This window comes from Hippoglossus stenolepis, chromosome 1 (assembly GCF_022539355.2).
Source record: "Hippoglossus stenolepis isolate QCI-W04-F060 chromosome 1, HSTE1.2, whole genome shotgun sequence".
In the NCBI taxonomy this organism is placed as follows: Eukaryota; Metazoa; Chordata; class Actinopteri; order Pleuronectiformes; family Pleuronectidae; genus Hippoglossus; species Hippoglossus stenolepis.
Genome location: NC_061483.1, coordinates 9,862,291 through 9,880,214, shown reverse-complemented (window position 1 = coordinate 9,880,214; position 17,924 = coordinate 9,862,291). Strand labels below are relative to the sequence as shown.

Sequence of the window (17,924 nt, the reverse complement as noted above, 5' to 3'; positions counted from 1 at the left end):
GCGATGGATCTATCTCTCTACCTTCTCCTATAAACAGAGCAAGATGGGAAATATGTGTGGCTTACTCCAGACGTCAATTAAGATTCCTCTGCTTCAACCATGAATGCCAGTGTGATAACATCCATACCGTAACATATAAGGATGATACGCGCATTCGTGCCCCCTTGTGGAAAAAAAACTAAAAACCGTTCTCACCAGTTAGTCCTTAAATAGTTATATTTTATACTGTGTCAAGATTTATTCTGTACTTTATCAAAGTTTATAATGCATTACAGAAAGCCAGACAAAAGAAAACAGTTTATAGATGGAAGACCGTGAACTATTAATTCTAATATTTCTGTTATTCATTATCCAAAACTCTCCAACAGCAACCTGCTATACGTTAATGATTTCATTATACAGTATATTTTACGAGCTTTAGTTTGAACAAAAATAAAGCTCAATTAAAACTCATCAAAATTCATCCTAACTTGTATCCAAATCTGACAAAGCTCATCATGTAACTGAAGCAGCCTCATTGATCAGCTCCATCCCATTTTACAGAAAGCTGCATCATTTCCTTACGATCCAGAAGAACCTTGAACAAAGAGGCAGAGAAGCAGAGTGGCTGCACTCGACGGGTTTGTTCCACTGGTGTCCCTTAATGTGAAACTTAAGAAGTAATCTCACTGCTGGTGGAGCTGAATAAATACAAAAGACCAGATGAGACACAGAGTGTTACAGTGAAAAGGGGAGACAGCCTCCACGTATCCCTCAATTCCCACCTGCCTGTGTCTCTAAGACTCGCTGTGATTTTCACCCTCTCTTTGTGTGTACACCCACAGGAAAGCCCGGCTGCACATGTTTTATCTCCATCTATTGACACTGATGATCTCAAAGAACTTCTCCAGAGGCTATCTGTAAAATCACAGAATCCGTGTAAAGTTCTGAGAGCCGTCAGCATCGTCTCCGGGCGTCCGCTCACTACATTTGCTTGTTTGTTTGTGCCTCTCTAATCCCCCCCCCCCCTCCATTCCATTCCACTAAGAGAAGAGGCTGGGTAAAAAGAAGCAGTGTCTATTTCTCTCCCTTGTGTTTTCAAATGTTACTGTAACTTTATGGGTTTCAAGAGATATAATCAGTCGTATGATGTTACAAACAATGATATAATAGTGTGAATAGGGGCGACACTTCAAATTCAATGTTGCATGTTGTGATTGAAAAATAACTCTGATTATGTCTCAATATGTCAAATTCTGAAAATACAGAACAGTCAGAATAATCAATTCATAACTAACCTTGTAGCTTTTGCTGTGAGGTCGTGGAATAAAACCTTTGAAAACCAATAAGCCTACAGACGATTTAACAGCAGGGAAGCAAATCAACAGTTATTAATGATATTTCTGAGCTTACAGCAAGGCCACCAACATAATCACTTATGCAGTCAAATTTGAACTATGCTCAACACAGGCCGCACGCCGATCGTTAAAAGCGGAGGAGGCAATTTACGGTCAGATATCAAAGAAATATTAAAGCTTTGAACAACACAGTCTCATATAAACATCTAATATTCCTGTCTAAGTTCAGAGCTAATGGGATAAAAGGTTCTTCAAGTTTGAAACAATGCGACAGTGGGTGTTATCGCACTGACTGCACGGCAACAAAAATTACAGAGAAAAGTCAACTGATCCAATGTGCTTTGTGGTCAAGAACCAGTTTGATATTACAGCAGGGTCAGGGTGAGGATACATTTTCCTGTGCACGAGCTTTTCCCTTCAAGCTGTTACCAAAGATGAATGAGGTATTTTTTTTTTTTTTGTAGTTCAAAATGTGTCCCTGATGTAATGGGCATTTGCCTTCTATAATATTCCCTTAAATTATGTTATAATATGCTTTCATGTTTAGAAAGTTTTTATAAAGATTTATGAAGACAGCGCTGACTGTACATTTGTAAGGTTCACTCAGGGAGAGATGTTGGGAGACTGAAAACTATGAAGTGTTTGAATTCAAACAGGTTTTACTGCACAGAAATGTATTCAGGTCATATATTGCCGATGAGTGATGTTTCCTTACCAGCTCCAACAGACTCATATTCAGGTTATAATCTCACAACAACCAACCTTATTATCTCTGGATTAGGTGTAGAAACAGTGAATACTGGTGCTAGAGTTTGAAAAGAGAAGCAACGAATCGGCGAAAGAAAAAAAAACTAAAAGAAAAAAAAAATACTAACCTTTGGTTTCTGTTCCAGAGCAAACACGAAGGCAAATCATGCAGCCGAGCAGAAGTTGCAATCATAAGTATAAAGAAAAAAAGCAAGAGGAGAAAGAGAGAATGGGAGACAAGAGCAAACAAGAGAAAAGAAGAAAAGCTTGTTAGTCATCTTTGAAGTAAGCATTATTTCAGACATTTTATTGGCAGCAGAGACAAAAGAAAGCATTGCACTGAATATAAAGTGAGAGAGAGAGAGAGAGAGAGAGAGAGAGAGAGAGAGAGAGAGAGAGAGAGAGATTTTGCATTCATTAACTGAAAAAATGTGTCATTGTTATGAACTTGGATAATTACACTTGAGTCCATATTTCTACAAAATAATGGACTTGTCAAAACTGGAAACAGAGCAGGGTGAAATTTTTTTGTAATCACCAAGAATGACACACAATCAAGATATTGATCACAGAAAGTGTTGATGGTTGGGCAGTGATGTGTCACCAAGGAAATTAAACGATGAGTGTCTCGAAACTATATCCCACGTCTTGTGTCTTTATTCTCTCGTAATAAGACATTTAACAGATTTGTTGCAATCACTGACTTGCCAAATCCTGTCCCTCACGTTTTTAAATATACATGAATGTGTTTTGGCCCACACTCACAGCAGGGACTGTGACAAAAAGGCATGTGAATTTCACTTGTGAAGTGTAGAACAGGATTTGAAACATTAAACGGAAGGTCTGAGACTGTACGTTCTCAATTGTGTTTGTTTGAGAAAGTAAAAAAAATATATAATTTGATAAAACAGAACGCGAGTCCAGTTTGTGAAATTGAATTCATGAGAGACATCATGCACACAAATGTTGATTTTTGCAGTGAGTTCCCTGTTACTCACTACATCAGGACAGAATGGGATTTGTTACAATGGATTACAATAGTGCTGCAGTTTATAGCACTTTCTCGGTTCTTCTCGCTTTTGAAGTTCCCTGATGCAGCTGTGAGAAGGACTCCTCTCTCTCCACCCTCATCATGTGAGACAGAAACCACAAAGACTGCAATTAAAGCCCTCAGATGTCAAGGGAACAGATTAAAGCTCAGAGTTCACAGGCAGACAGTCTACCATCATTAGCTATGCTTAATTTATAATCTGTGATTAATAATCACAAGGAGATAACCCCTGACTCATGGATCTGACGATTAACTTTAGTTAACCCCATCCACTGTTCATATTCAACCTGCACCTCCTCTTTTCCCAAACTATATAATCAGTGCTCCAAGGATAGGGCGGCACAGAGCAGATGTGTGAGCAGGTCATACTGTATGTTTGCAGGTGTGAGAGAAACATAGAGCAAAAAATTGGTCCCTGACATTTTCTTTCAAATATATCCATTGTGTAAATAGAGGGAATGCCAAAAAATTATAAATGTAAAAATCATGATTTGATTAAAATAAAAATGCTATTAATCAAGCTGATTAAGGTAAAACATATTTTATATAACTGCTGTGAAACTGTTGTAAAACTTCTATGTAAGATGGCGATTCTGCACTTGTCCCAGGTCAGTCTTTCCTGCTCCTCTGGTTTTCTCTAAAAACCAACACGTAGAACTGATCTTTATAAAAACCTGCTGTATTCATGTTTATGTTCATTGATAAACGTGGCGTTGCCTCCGCAACAATGAAGCGAGCGCAGCTCATCAGGGCAGCGAGGAGGGAGGACATGCAGCAGGGTAACACAGCACGGAACAAGGACACTGGATTCATAATGTGCATCTGCCCTGATCCTGAAGCAGCAGCAGTAATAAGTCAGCCACTGCAAAATAACAGAGAAGAAGCCCTGGAAGTCCTCGGAAGAGCCTCGTGCTCGAAACATCACAACAAATATAATCCAATAAGAGTTTGTAGGCGTGCAGATAATCTCTTCTTTTCTTAAACGTTCTGTAAAAATATGGAGAACATTTCCCACTCAATTCTAGCCCAACATGTGGACAGTTTCAAACACAGACTACAAGGATCACTTCGGGATCAGTGTTTCCTAAATGGTGAATAGAAAAAAAATGTATTGTAATATTTCTTTTCTCTAACACGATCAATTGCTAACAGCACTACAAAAAATAATTATGGGAGAAAAAGCAATGCTTCACAAACTGACAATGGCGAAGATCAGGAAAAAACACATTACGAGCTCTGCATAAAAGCATTTGTACAATATGCTACACGTACGATGTTTCAGCAGGGGCGAAGAACCTCAGGCCTGGGGCTGTACACAGCGTGTTACACAATTTGTTCTGGACTGCAAGACAATTCATAACTACACAACTCAGAAATACAAAAATAAATTCACATAACAGCAAATACTTTTACTGTTGTGAAATGAAAAATAAGCACATGCCCTCCAGGGAAACAGCTGGAGGGGACCTACCCCTGTTTCAAATCACAATCCTATAAACATGTGCCACCCCCTGATTCAGCTGGTTGTCAGTAAAAGTAGATAAGGACACAGAATGTGTGTGTGACTGTGTGAGAGACAGAATTATTCTTTTCAATACTTTCTGTTTCGTAGACATTTTGTATGTGTCCGTGAGGAAAAATGCAAAAAGCAATAATAAATAAATATTGCATTAAACAGCTGTATATGTAAAAGTTTACAAGTCACTTTATCTATGTTTATGGAGAATTGCTCCAGGGATGATATGAGATTTAATCTGTATGAAATAAACTAATCTAATCTTCAATTGTATACTATGGGAGGATGATAACATCTCAAGAAGCCACTTGGACTGGACTGTGTGCCTAGAATTGCAATGACATGAAGTGACCAGGCCCTCATGGGCAAGGTAGAGAGAAGAGTGAGGAATGATGTACTGTATGTGTGCATACGATGGAAGGTTGGCTCCTATACAGAAAGGGAAATGATTTGATCGCTAGACCAGTAGATATGTGAGCATCCTTGGAAGAAACTCTTAAATATTTAAGTCTTCATCTGCTCCTTTGATAAGTGGCTTTAAGAGACAACCTGAATGGTACATCGGGCAAAAGCATGTTAGCACCATCAATAGTGGCACTAGTGGTTCTGTTCAACCCACTCCACCCAATTTCCTCAGGAATTTAAAATCTCTAATTGCCTTTTTAGAAAAAATGTGATTATAACTATTGCTTCCAGTAACTTGAAATGGCTCACCTCAAATGGTCTAACATGAGCAATAGACAGGGGCTGGCTGAGTTTGACATTCCTTCCACAATACACTTACTCAACACCTACTTCCCATGCTTTGAAAAGTTGATGGGAAGTTTTATTATTTTGCGAACACAAACAGACACTAGTCTGCAGCCGTTTTGTCTCCCACAAAGCAGCTCTCCCCCTGCGTTCACTTTCGCAGAAGAGCAGCTGTGTTGGAAAGCAGACGGAAGGAGAAGCAGAAAGTGATACAAAAGAACAGCAGGGACGGAGCTGGCCTCCCGGTCTTTGCCTCCAGTTAGGGAGCACTTAAAATAAAGACTTCATTTTGTGTGGAGGAAAAGCATCACTGCACTGGTGTCTGTGGATTAAAAGGTAAAAGTCTGAGGAACCACAGCGATGATGTGGTCAGGTGTCTCTGTGACTAGGGTTGCAAAAGGGCGGAAAATTTCCATGGGAAGTTAAACTCGGGAATTTTGGGAATTTTGAAAGAAAAATGTTACCGCAAATTAAACGCTGAGCAATAAAAACATAATTCAAAACTCTATTTTAAAGATGTATGGAATGCAGCACACGCTGCACGTTGAATTTCAACCCTGCAATGTGCATTTCTCCATCACATGCGCAGTGCATTCTTCCATGTGCAGTGCATTCTTCCATCACATGCACAGATAATTCCCAGCATCCTGCACACTACAGCAGGGCTATCGAGGCCACACTACTGCATTAGCCCAAGGACTAGTCAGGTAAGTTTTGATGATATTACTGGGGAAAATATATAAGCATGCTGATTGAGGATTGTTCATCTGTTCATCTAGCCTATTTCTATTCATTTATCCATCAATTGTAAAATATTTTTAAAGACGATTCCAATTGTTTAGCTAACTATTTATATCCCTGGCATTGCATTAGTGTTTTTTTACAAGCTTTTTTCTCATCTTATTCTACAGAACAATGCCACGTGCACTATCTCATGTGTGGAGACATTTCACCCCAGCCAATGTAGAAGGAAAGGCTGTGTACATTTGCAAATACTGTGCAAAGACCTATGTTAAGAATGCCACAAAGATGCAGAAGCATATAGTCAAGTGCCCAAAGTTCTCTCAGGGCTCAAATCAGCTTATGACAAAACAAAATGTTTATATTTATGTCTGTATATGACAAGGTAAATACAGTTAGCATAAATTACCCACACAATTTCCAGTTTATTCCCGTTAATTCCCGTTAATTCCCGTATATTCTCGTATATTCCCATGGAAAGTTTCCAACTTTGAATATTCCCGGAATTTTGCAACCCTAAGTGTGACCATTGCCAGCTGTGCGGCAGAGCTGCCCAGTGTATTTAAAGAACGTGTGGCTACTATAGTTAGAAACTAGGGCTACGTTGTAGCACTGAACGGGCCCGAGCACACGCAACTCGGGACCTGTTGCGGTTGGTGGAGAGAGCGATCGGCGACCGGGCACATGGCTCCCTGTTGCATGTGTTTTGCATGTGTTATAAACGCTTCACTTCCTGCGTCTGTCACGTGACGTCGATCCTTGTCTACTAATTGCGCATTACGGTCCACGCAATCAATTGCAGATCACACGGTGAGAATTACATGTAAATCGAATGATAGTTGTAAAACAAAGCTTACTTCCTGTTGCCAGTAGGTGGCTTACACTTACATTACATACAGACATATAGATATGTTCAAAAAAAAAAAGAAATACGGACAGACAGACGGACGAAAAAAAAAAAAATCTGTCCGTCTGTCCGTCAAATTTTTTTTAAAAATACGGACAGACAGACAGACAGACAGACAGACGTCTGTCCGTCCGTCCAAGCAACAAAGGCAACAGCAACACAGTAAAACACAGACTCCTTTGTTGTTGAATAGTGAGATCAAAGACATTAAAGCCAACTTTAATCAGCAGGCTACTTAACTGACAACTGAAAAGACACTTATCAGTTGGATCAAAGAGTGCAACAGAACAAAAGATCAAGACTGCTCTACAAGTCCGACACCAAGACCACAACGAAAACTCGATCAGTCAACAGCTGAGAGAATCATAAGTCTACAAGACAACTGCTCCACAGCAACACAGAGCCAAACTCAGAGAAAACAATGGAAGGCCTCCTGCAACAACTGGAAGTCTCAGAGTTAAAGAATATGAAGCTGTCGCTGGAGAACAAAGCTCTTAAGGTGCTGATGAACAGCAAGAACAGCAAATGGAATAAGGACAAGACACGGATGCAGGCTGGGATTGCGTCATTGGAGAGTAAATTCAAGAATGCCAAGGTGGTACAGAGAGGACTAGAATCCAAGCTGAGGGAAATGAACAAGAGGTTGATCGTGAAGGACAAAGATATACAGTTCCTAAACAATCCCCCCGAAGAGCCACAGGCTGTCATTCAGAGGATAACAGAGGAGTTACGTGAGTACAAGCAGAAGGTTGAGGATGTCGACAGGGAAAAAGATGAAGTAATTGCCATTTTCCAAAGTGAAAAGACCGCGCTGGTCGATAAGAATGATGAGCTCATGGCCAAACTGAAGACCACACAGACTCAGATCCTCCAGAGCGAGACTGACTGCAACCTCAAAGTCAACGCTTTGGAGAATCAGCTACGGAGTGAGCAGTTGGAGAAAGATGTCTGCGTTCAAAGAATCAAGGAGCTGGAGGGTCTGGTAGAAACCACAGAGAAGAAGTGGCTCAACATGCAGGAGGACTTGCAAAAGAATGTTGAGCTCACGGAAAAACTGACGGCCATGCAGACTCAGATCCATCAGCTTAAGTCTGACTGGGACCTTAAAGTCAACACTCTGGAGGATCAGTTCAGGAGTGAGCAGGTGGAGCAAGACACCTGCCTTCAAAAAATCAAGGAGCTGAAGAGTCTGGTTAAAGCCACGGAGAAGAAGTGGCTCAATTTGCAGGAAGACTCACAAATCAAATCTCAGAAGATGGATGAGGATATCAAGTTCCTAATTGTGAAGACTATTAAGCTTCAGGTAAGTGACCTGATCAGCTCAGTTTTATTTGAACAATAACTTGTTAGATTGTGAGTTTGTTTCAGATTTAGACATTGAGAGTGAAAATAATGAAACACGTGTCATCTCTGTCTTTTCAGGAGCTGGCCCTCATGTCAGACAGCGACAAGGCCAGAAGAAGAAAGGATGAAAGAAAGGCTCAGAAGGAGGAAGAAAAGAGACTGAAGAAGGAGCTGAAAGAGAAGAAGGAGCAGGAGAAGAGAGAGAAAAAGCAAAGAGAGAAGGAGGCGAAGAAGGAGAAGAGAAAGACAACTTCTCACCTCCCTTCACCCTGTTAACCCCCTTCACCTCTCCCATCCTTCCACGCCCCTAATCCTGTCTCCCATCCCCTCATCCCAACTGCCCTCCTCCACTTCCCTACCCCCTCCACACAAACTTGTATGTATCCTCACTTAAAAAATAAAAACAAAAAATATTTAAATTATTGAAAAACGATTCACACGTCAGCCTGATGTCCATTATGTCATTTACAGTTCCATTAACAGTTAAATGGACATCGAAGCACCATATGCATTGGGGCATGAATTCTGTGTGATTGACAGCTGGTATCGTCCAATGGGTGCAGGTCACAGGTGTAGGTAAAGCCAAAATTCCTTCACACACCCACACACACATTACATTGTAGATTTAGGTCCCTATAACACATATCCGTTATACTAGGAACACACACACACACACACACACACACACACACACACACACACACACACACACACACACACACACACACACACACACACACACACACACACACACACACACACACACACACACACACACACACAAATAGAGAAAACTCTGATCAATTATAGAAATAATTGTGTGTAGCATAATTTACATTTATTTGATTATTCTTTGTGCAGGTTCCAGTTTCAGTGTTGTTTGGTAACGCACAATGCACAAAGTTGTTGTCGTGCTCATGTTTCATGCAAGAGATTAGATTAGATTAGAGCACTTAGTCTGTCCGTCCAAAAAAATAAATAATACGGACAGACAGACGTCCGTCCGTCTGTCCAAAAAAATTAAAAATAAGGACAGACAGACGGACGAAAAAAATAAAATAAAAAAAAATCTGTCCGTCTGTCCGTCCAAAAAAATAAATAAGAATAATCCTTACAATTTCAATAGGGCCTCCCACCGTTCGGTGCTCGGGCCCTAATAAAATCCAGAGTAAAGTTTCAGCTAATTAAAGCTTCTTTATTTGTGCAGATGCTCATTGGAAGTTGGACAACATTGACAATGATGTTGTCTATCTGAGTATGACACAGGCTATCAGCTTAGATAGCATGCTAGCGTTACAACTTAATGGTTATTACAATACATCCTCTAGAAACCATGAATGTCTCAATACTTCTAATGTTTCAACAAAACATGTCAACCTGGTAGTGGCTCAAGAAATATCAGGAGATCACCAATTTCAGTAAGATTCATCCTGTAGGAAACACTAAGATCTAAATGACATTTTATGGCAATCCATCCAATACATTTGCACACAGCTCACTCTGAATTGAAATGTCAAGCTGGTGAGTGAATGACCAAAGTCAACGCTATTTATTTATATATTATTATCCATCCAATAGCAAACAAGACGTACAAATTTCATGGTGGCCCAAGAGGAAAAGTCAGGCACCACCAGAATCATTTCGATCCATCCTCTTAGGAGCATGAATGTAGTGGGCATACACAAATTCAGTGTGGACCAAACTTGTACTGGGCCATCAGACTGATTAACAAACCACAACTGAGCCCTGATGCTTGTACGACCGAAAAAAGCTGACAGTCTTTTTTTTTTATCAAGAATTACTCTTTGGCAATGGAAAATATGAATTTATGATTTATGACCTGAATATTGTAGTTCGATCATATTTCATCATCAATCAACTGCATATCAGGAAGGAACAAAAATAAAAAAAATTCACCTCATTATTTGAATTAGTGGCTCAATTATGGGCAAAACACTAGTAATACACTACACAAAGTCTTGATAAAAGAAATTCATAAACCAAATGGGGGTGTTCTATGGATATAATAGTATAGTATAGTACAATATATAAAAAAATTATCATCGCTATAATTAATTCGTATTTATGGTTTGACCTCCAAAATCATCCTCTACAGCTCTAAAAGCTTTAGACAAATATCTGTAAAAATAAATAATTGAAACTAAATTTGCCAGCAGTGGAAATATATGATTATGTTTATTATGGCAACATTTTAAAAAGTCATTTTAATCCAAAGTCAAAAGTGTGTGTGTGTGTGTGTGTGTGTGTGTGTGTGTGCAAATCAACAATGTTTTCATCCTGCAGCACAGCACATCCTATCTGACCACCGCCATTGATTTACTGCAGCAGGTTACAATTAGACTTGTTATACTATATTAGACGATTCACTCCTGCAGTGTTTTCTCCTGCAGCGTGCAGGCTAAGCCCACTTGTGTTTGTGCATATGTGTTTCTGTGTACATGAAGGGACTTTAGGTCCTTGACGTATTTGTACATGTGAGCAAAGAACGCTTGATTAAGTATGAGATCATTTGACTCCACAATTACGAGCAGCTTAAATTTTGGCCTCTATAAATTCATATTTATTTTCTATATATACACAACATAATTGTGTATGGTATAACTATGAGCATATTCAATTCTGGGTTATTTACTCTCACCAGTCGTGTTGCAGTTGCTTGTGCAGTCTCTGAGATAAACTGGCATCTCTTAAGGTAGTTTGGGAAAACTCAGCTGTTGCAAAGGTCCAAAAAATGCCAGTAATGTAACTACAGCCTTCCCCAATAAAAACAATCCATCTTGCTGAACCTAATTCGTTCTTCATTGAATCTTAAGTGAAATGTGAGCTGCATACAAATATCCTTTCTTTGTTACTTGGTAGAAAAATGTATTAAAATTGTAATAGTTAGGAAAAGATCACACCAGAGATTGCTCAAATATTTCTTGCACTACTAAGCATTAATTTGCCAATTATGTCCACAGAGCACGGCACTCATATTTGAAACACGTTTGTACCAAGCAGTCTCACTTTGTTCCTTTCTGGCACTGTGTCTTTAAAGCAACAGGTTTTCTTTTTTTGCTTCTTTAATGTTTTGTTTCCATCAGGGTTTTTCATGCATACAGAATTTTGAGGCGGTTGTCTCCATCAAATTTTGTGCCGCCTCCGCCTCCTGACAAAACAGCTTGGGAAAGAATCGTTCCTATACAAATCCTGTTTAAATAATATGGTTATAGTGATCAAGTAATCTGCTTAGTGTTCATTTTGGGTCTTTTCATACATGTTTGGACAGTAAATAAAGTAATTTTTTACAGTTTTTACCGGCTCTGCCAGTAATTAACTTTCAATTTGGCCCGGGACATATGTGAAAGACTCATCAACACTCAAGTGCTGAAACCAAAGCTAATGGTTGTGGGAAGCAGAAAAAATAACCATCAAATAAAAGCTGAAAGAAGACACTATGTGTATACACACATACACATCTTCTCAGCTGGATGGTGCAGTAGTCGCCTTTGTGGCAGCAGATTCAGGTTCAAATGTCAGTAAGGCTAAGCCTCCTGAACTGGTGATGTGACATTGGGGTACTGAATATACTGAATTGATGGAATGCTTCTATAAGAAAGCCCTAGGGTACAAACATGTGGGAGCTATAGATGCGCAGAAGACCAACATGAGACTGGTCCTGGATGGAAAAGATGTGAAGCAAGACATCCATAAGAGATGGCTCTTGACTGCCCGACCAAGACTCACAGCACATCCAGACCCACTGAGAGACTGAGCAATCCTGGAAGGACATACGGGAGACAGAGGCTTCACACAACACCAATGCCAAGTGGCAACCTCCACTCTACTAGAACAATTGGAAACAACATCCGAGGAGGGTCAACGCACCAGCTACTGGTCAAAATATGACAAGACAGCTTACAACTCAATGTCCTCAATGCTTGGCACCATACAAGGCTAACAGTGCACTGAACTGATGGTCAATGCGGCTGTGGAAAACAAGAATGTGTGTGTAAGTAGCTACGAAACTCAAAAACAAACAAAGAAATGAAAGGCTCTTAGTCTGGATTACATGACAACCTCTCTCGCTTTTCTGTCTTAGAAACATGTTTGACATTAACAGCATGTCAGAACAGAAATTACCTGATCTTCTTTATCTGACAGTTTCTTATGGACATGTAAAGTCTTTGTGCTACTGGCCAGGCAAAGCAATTATGGGTTATTTTGTCCAAGTCAATGAAAGGAACTGATCGTGAGAAAATTACATTGGTGATACTTAAGGAGCAGCCTTTTTCAATATAAAGTCAAAAGAAAAGTGTGGAGGTATTGTGTGTGTGTGTGTGTGTGTGTGTGTGTGTGTGTGTGTGTGTGTGTGTGTGTGTGTGTGTGTGTGTGTGTGTGTGTGTGTTACTGTGAATTTTAAAGCAAAGAGAATGAGAACAACTTCATCCTTGGGTAAAAATAAAACAACGAAATGCAAATGAAGACATTTCAAATCAACGAAAACACACAGAGCAAACAATTTTATGGTCATTTCTTTTTGCCACCATACAAACTGGGCTGTCACACTTCCTGTGCTTCATGCTACTCTGCAGTTTCTTGATTAGACTGAAGACATTACATTATAAGCGTTACACAATGACATCTTCTACTGTTTAGTGCATAACTGGACATTTCCAATAATTTTCATTGTTTAAGTTTACAGCAAATAACCAGAGGCTTGAGAGAAAAGCATAAAAATCAACTAATATTCAGTATGGTCTCATTTAATTTTAGTTCTCTCTGACCTGGTCGCGAAAACAGTAAAAACGCACATTCATCGCAATTTGAGGAGATGCGTTCAAGTGGCACTGACCCCTTTGCCAAAAACCACACTCCATTCCCAAGCCGAACAGAAAAACAGAGGAGCCATAAAAGATATTACCAAAGTGAATAAAATGTTGAATAAATATGTTTCATTCCTCCAAAAGTAGTAATATAAATTCCGGTTCCAGCCGTCTCTTAACACTATGAATAATGAACTGTATTTTTATAAAGAGTTGATTAACTTGAGGTCTGCCAAAAATACAGAGACGGTCTCTAAACAAACTGTTCTCAGTCCCCATCCACACTCGCAGTTTGTGTACAGGATGGCAGGCGTCCTCTACAGCAAGAAGCACAAACATCACAAAACAATGAGGAGGTCTGAAGGGACGTAAATTAATATTTAATCAGAAAAACTGAGTGAATCCAGCTTCATACTGTGTCCCTTTTAATGTTTAATGCTGATCCAGATGCTGCTGCTCTTAAGTGAGATGAAACATGATGCTACATGGCTGTGTTAATAAGACGACAAGCCCACATGCGCATACGTACACGTGTACATTCACTGACACACAGCAGCAACCGCAGCTGGGTCCGACAGCTCAACCCACGAGTCATGCTGTTCCTACAACCTCCACTGGGACAGAGGGAAGTCGTGGGGAAAACAACTAAGTAAACAGATTTAAACAATGTGAAAGGTTTGAAATTAGACAAATGTTTTAAGCCTCTCTCACCATATCTAAAATGAATTATCCATGAGCAGTGACAAAAACAGACAGACGCCATTCTGCAGAGGTGCACTGCTTTGGCATGCTTCCTCATATGATGGAAAATGTGTTTGGTGATTAGTCTAAAAGAAGGTGGGGCGTGTACCCTAACAGAGAAGTAGAATTGTCTGCTGGTGGACATCCTTCCTTTGCCCTCTCCAGAGAACACCTGCTTGACTGTCTGTCTACCTGTTTGCCATTTAGATCTGCCTCCATTATTCAACACCTTGACGGTGGAGAACAAGGGAGCCCTGGTGTGTGTGTGGGGGTGTCTCCTGTGCCCTGAGAGGAGTAGCATTGAGTTGTGACAGGTAGATAACACCTGGATGAATAATTCAAATTGTCGTAAGCTAGCTGAGTCAGTGACAAGACAAGAAAGAAAAAACTAGACGTGAATAAATCATCAGAGAAGGGACTAATAGTCCACGCACAGGAGAGGACAAGACTGATAACATCTCATGCTACCTCCTGCGGTATCTTTAATCATTCCAACAACCTTGTACATGAATATTCCAGATCTTACCAACCATACTAATGTGTAAGGATGTAAGCGTATGGTGTCTTATCGTGCAGCATTACCACCAGGAATAGTCGGAACAGCCCACCGAAATCTAAAACATGCACGACAACCCACGGAGACTCGGATTCAGCACAGACAGCTGAATGCTAACTGATCTGTCACAGACATGAAATATTGCTTATCTCAATTCGATTCAATTGTATTTGTATAGCCCTGTATCATAAGAAACATCATCTCAACTTAGAAGGTCAAGACCTTAAAAATAGTTCCCACAATGAGCAAGCACTGTGTAGAGAAAAAACTCAAATTGATCCATATAAATGTATGACATGCATTCACAGAAAGTATCTTAGCACTACCATCTCCCAAATAGAAGGCTTAAACCTTTCTGTTTCCCTGTTCTCCCGATGTTTATGTGCGTTTTTACCGACTTCCTCCCACAGTCCAAACACATGTAGATTGCTGTTACATTTATTCATCTCAAAACACTCTCTAAATTATCCATAGGTGTGAATGTGAGTGTGAATGGATGTTTGTCTCTGTATGTTGGCCTGCAATGTCCTTGCGACCTGTCCAGGGTGTAGCCAGCCTCAGGCACAGCAGGGATTTGCCCCAGCCCCCAAGCTTAAAGGTTTATTTTTATAGATAATTCATGGATGGATTGATCATGTGATCACACTTTTAAAGTACTGATAAAAATAACACAGATTTTGACCAAACTGGTATTTTAAGCCATAATACCAGAAAGTAGGTGGAAAGAGGAGATGCTGATGAGAAATATTCTGTGCAGAATAATTTATAGAGAGAAAGCGTATTAGTGTTTGGACATATCCTGAAAGATCTGTGAGAGTAAAGATAAATACTGCAAGAAGGAAAAGTGAGAGGCTGACCTGTTCTTTGGGAACCAAAAGTGAGAGCAACTCTGCTCAGTAACTCTGGTTTAGCATACTGGTTCTCATCAGCCTGCACCCAGAAACAGGCCTCTGACATTTCCTGGGGACGAATCTGAAAACACACATCCACAGTTTAGTTTATTTAGTTAACACAAGGTTCTGTATTTCACCCTGTATAGTTACCACAAATGGAAATGTCAGAACAAAGAAAATGCATCATCCTGATCAGATATGAGTCAAAGATGTGTCAAAGATACAAAAGACTAAAATTCTACATGAACTGTCAGTAAATATACAGTATGTCACAACTGTTAACCTGACATTTAGAGTAAATATATGAAATGACATTACAATCCCATTCATGTTAAGTAGTTGCACAGTTCCTTGCGATATAATAGTGATACATGAAAAGGAAAACGATGTGTAGATATATTTGATCAAAATGGTCAATAAATTCGAAAGGAATAAATCAATCAATCAAATTTTTATTGTTTAGCCTAAATTTACAAATCACAATTTGTCTAATAGGGTTTAACAAGGTTTTCAATGGGTATTGATATTTCCCAAAAATGAATATAAAGATAAACTTGTTGGCCAGCAATTGCTACTGCTAGGTTGTTTTGTGGTCTTCCTGTAAAAGGCAAAAGTTGATTTCTGACCTCTAAACTTTAATATCCTTGTTATCTTTTCTCAAAAGTTGGCTGAGCCAGCAAGCAAGAGTTGAAAGTCTGAAATCTTGTAACTGAAGAAGTTTTTGAACAGCTTTGTCCCAATCAGAACCATATGTGGCGGCCTCATACAGCTGTGCCATTAGACAGGTCCTCTTCATGTCCTACTAAAAGGTTCATAAATTTCCCAGCATATGGTTTAGTTTGCTGAACATCTGTACCAATGCACATCTGACATTAAATTATTAATCAAACCACAAACTGATTACTCGTGTTGTGAACTAATATTGCTCTGCAGGGAACAACATCTGTAGAGGTACCACTGAGGCTGCTCTGACAATAGCGTCTGATCATCTGTTATTTTTAATTATTCCTGGTTTGGCACAGAGAGAGGAAGTTGTTGTTTGTACTTCTTAGAAAAACATCTGCAATGTTCAGGTGCTGCCAATGAACATCAGGAACAAAGTTAAGAGCAGAGAACAGGGCCACTTTAAATACCTGGCATATTTTTCCGTTTATTGGCCCAAACTTTTCACTAAAGAAAGTACATAACATTGAGAAACATTTCTCTATATATAGTCTGTTCCTCTACCAGATGCCAATTAGAAGATACACAGCTAAGTTGTGCTGTGATCAAATATGCCAAAATTACCTGTAAGCAAACTTTTAGGATACAACTCCATGGTCATTCTAGATACATTCATCAGTGATATATTAAACTGCATTGTTCTGATTTGTTATTGTGTATAATGTCACCATCAAGTATGAAAGTGGAGGTCAAATATAAGAAACACCTTTCAGTGTCTTACCTTGGACCAGTTGAGGCGCTTCATGGAAGTCTCAGGCTTGAATTCCTTCTTAGCCCTGAGGCCGTAAGGCAGTGCATTGTGGGTGGGGGAGCCAAGACCACCGCCAAACCCTAGAGGGGGTGGTGGAGGGGCACCAAACGGAGGAGGCACTCCAGGTGGAGGAGGTGGGGCAGGACAGCCAGGTAAGGGAGGCGGAGGAGGTGGAGGAGGGGGTGCCGGCAACCCAGGTCCTGGAGCGCGGGGTGGGGTCCCAGACGGGAGCGTTGAGGCAGATGATGACTGTCGAGCATGGGGAGAGGAGAGAATCGCCGGTACAGCTCCAAACTGGACAGGCAGGGAGAAGAGTTTAAGCCTTCATGCCACAGAACATGACATTTAACACTAAAATATAGCTTGAGTATGTTCTAGTATAAAGGATTTTCAAACACAACCAAAATCTAACATTGTTGTCCTCTTTCATATTTCTTAGTAGCGTAAGCCACTTTCATGATCTTACTTGAATTATTACACTAATAACTATTAATCATATTCAAAGGATCTTGATGACTAAATTGCATTTTCACAATCAGTTTGAAGGTCAAATGATTTTGTTTAGTGGCTGTTTTTTTTCAACAAATTTAATAGAAAGTGTAATTGCTCATGATTTTGGCCAACTTCAGAAAAAAGAACAATTGTTTCTAGTAAACAATACTTTGGTTTATTTCTAGCATTAGATTTTCTTTGTATAGTGTGTGGAGCAGTACCCATGAAACCCTTCGCAGAACAAATATAATAAAAAGCAAACTCACATTTCAAGGAAAAAAAGAAAAATGACTGAAACCCGAGAGAGAGAGAGAGAGAGAGAGAGAGAGAGAGAGAGAGAGAGAGAGAGAGAGAGAGAGAGAGAGAGAAAAATCGAAGCAGACGAACTACCACATCTGCCAAGTGTGCAGCACGGTTTGCTTTGCTGGCTGATACCACTGGGCTACGGATAACGGCGGCGTGTTCTCTCAACCATCCAACAGAGGTCAAACGCTCATAAACGGTCCAGATTCTGTCCAGAACACATACCCGCAATGATTTGTTTTTTCC

General features: G+C 39.9%; 1 protein-coding gene across 6 annotated transcripts in view; it reads right to left on the bottom strand.

Annotated features, from left to right (window-relative positions):
• The window catches only part of LOC118109663 (protein diaphanous homolog 3), a 153,198-nt gene that overhangs the window by 97,835 nt on the left and 37,439 nt on the right, over positions 1-17,924 (bottom strand). For 4 of the 6 annotated variants that reach the window (XM_035156956.2, XM_035156984.2, XM_035156965.2 and 1 more), the window contains 3 exons: positions 16,854-17,177; positions 15,374-15,488; positions 2,213-2,221 (listed from right to left, as the gene is read on the bottom strand). In XM_035156956.2, coding sequence (XP_035012847.1) covers positions 2,213-2,221; positions 15,374-15,488; positions 16,854-17,177 — 448 coding nt within the window. The remainder of the gene's footprint in view (positions 1-2,212; positions 2,222-15,373; positions 15,489-16,853; positions 17,178-17,924) is intronic. The other 2 variants (XM_047339954.1, XM_035156992.2) reach the window with 1 other exon arrangement.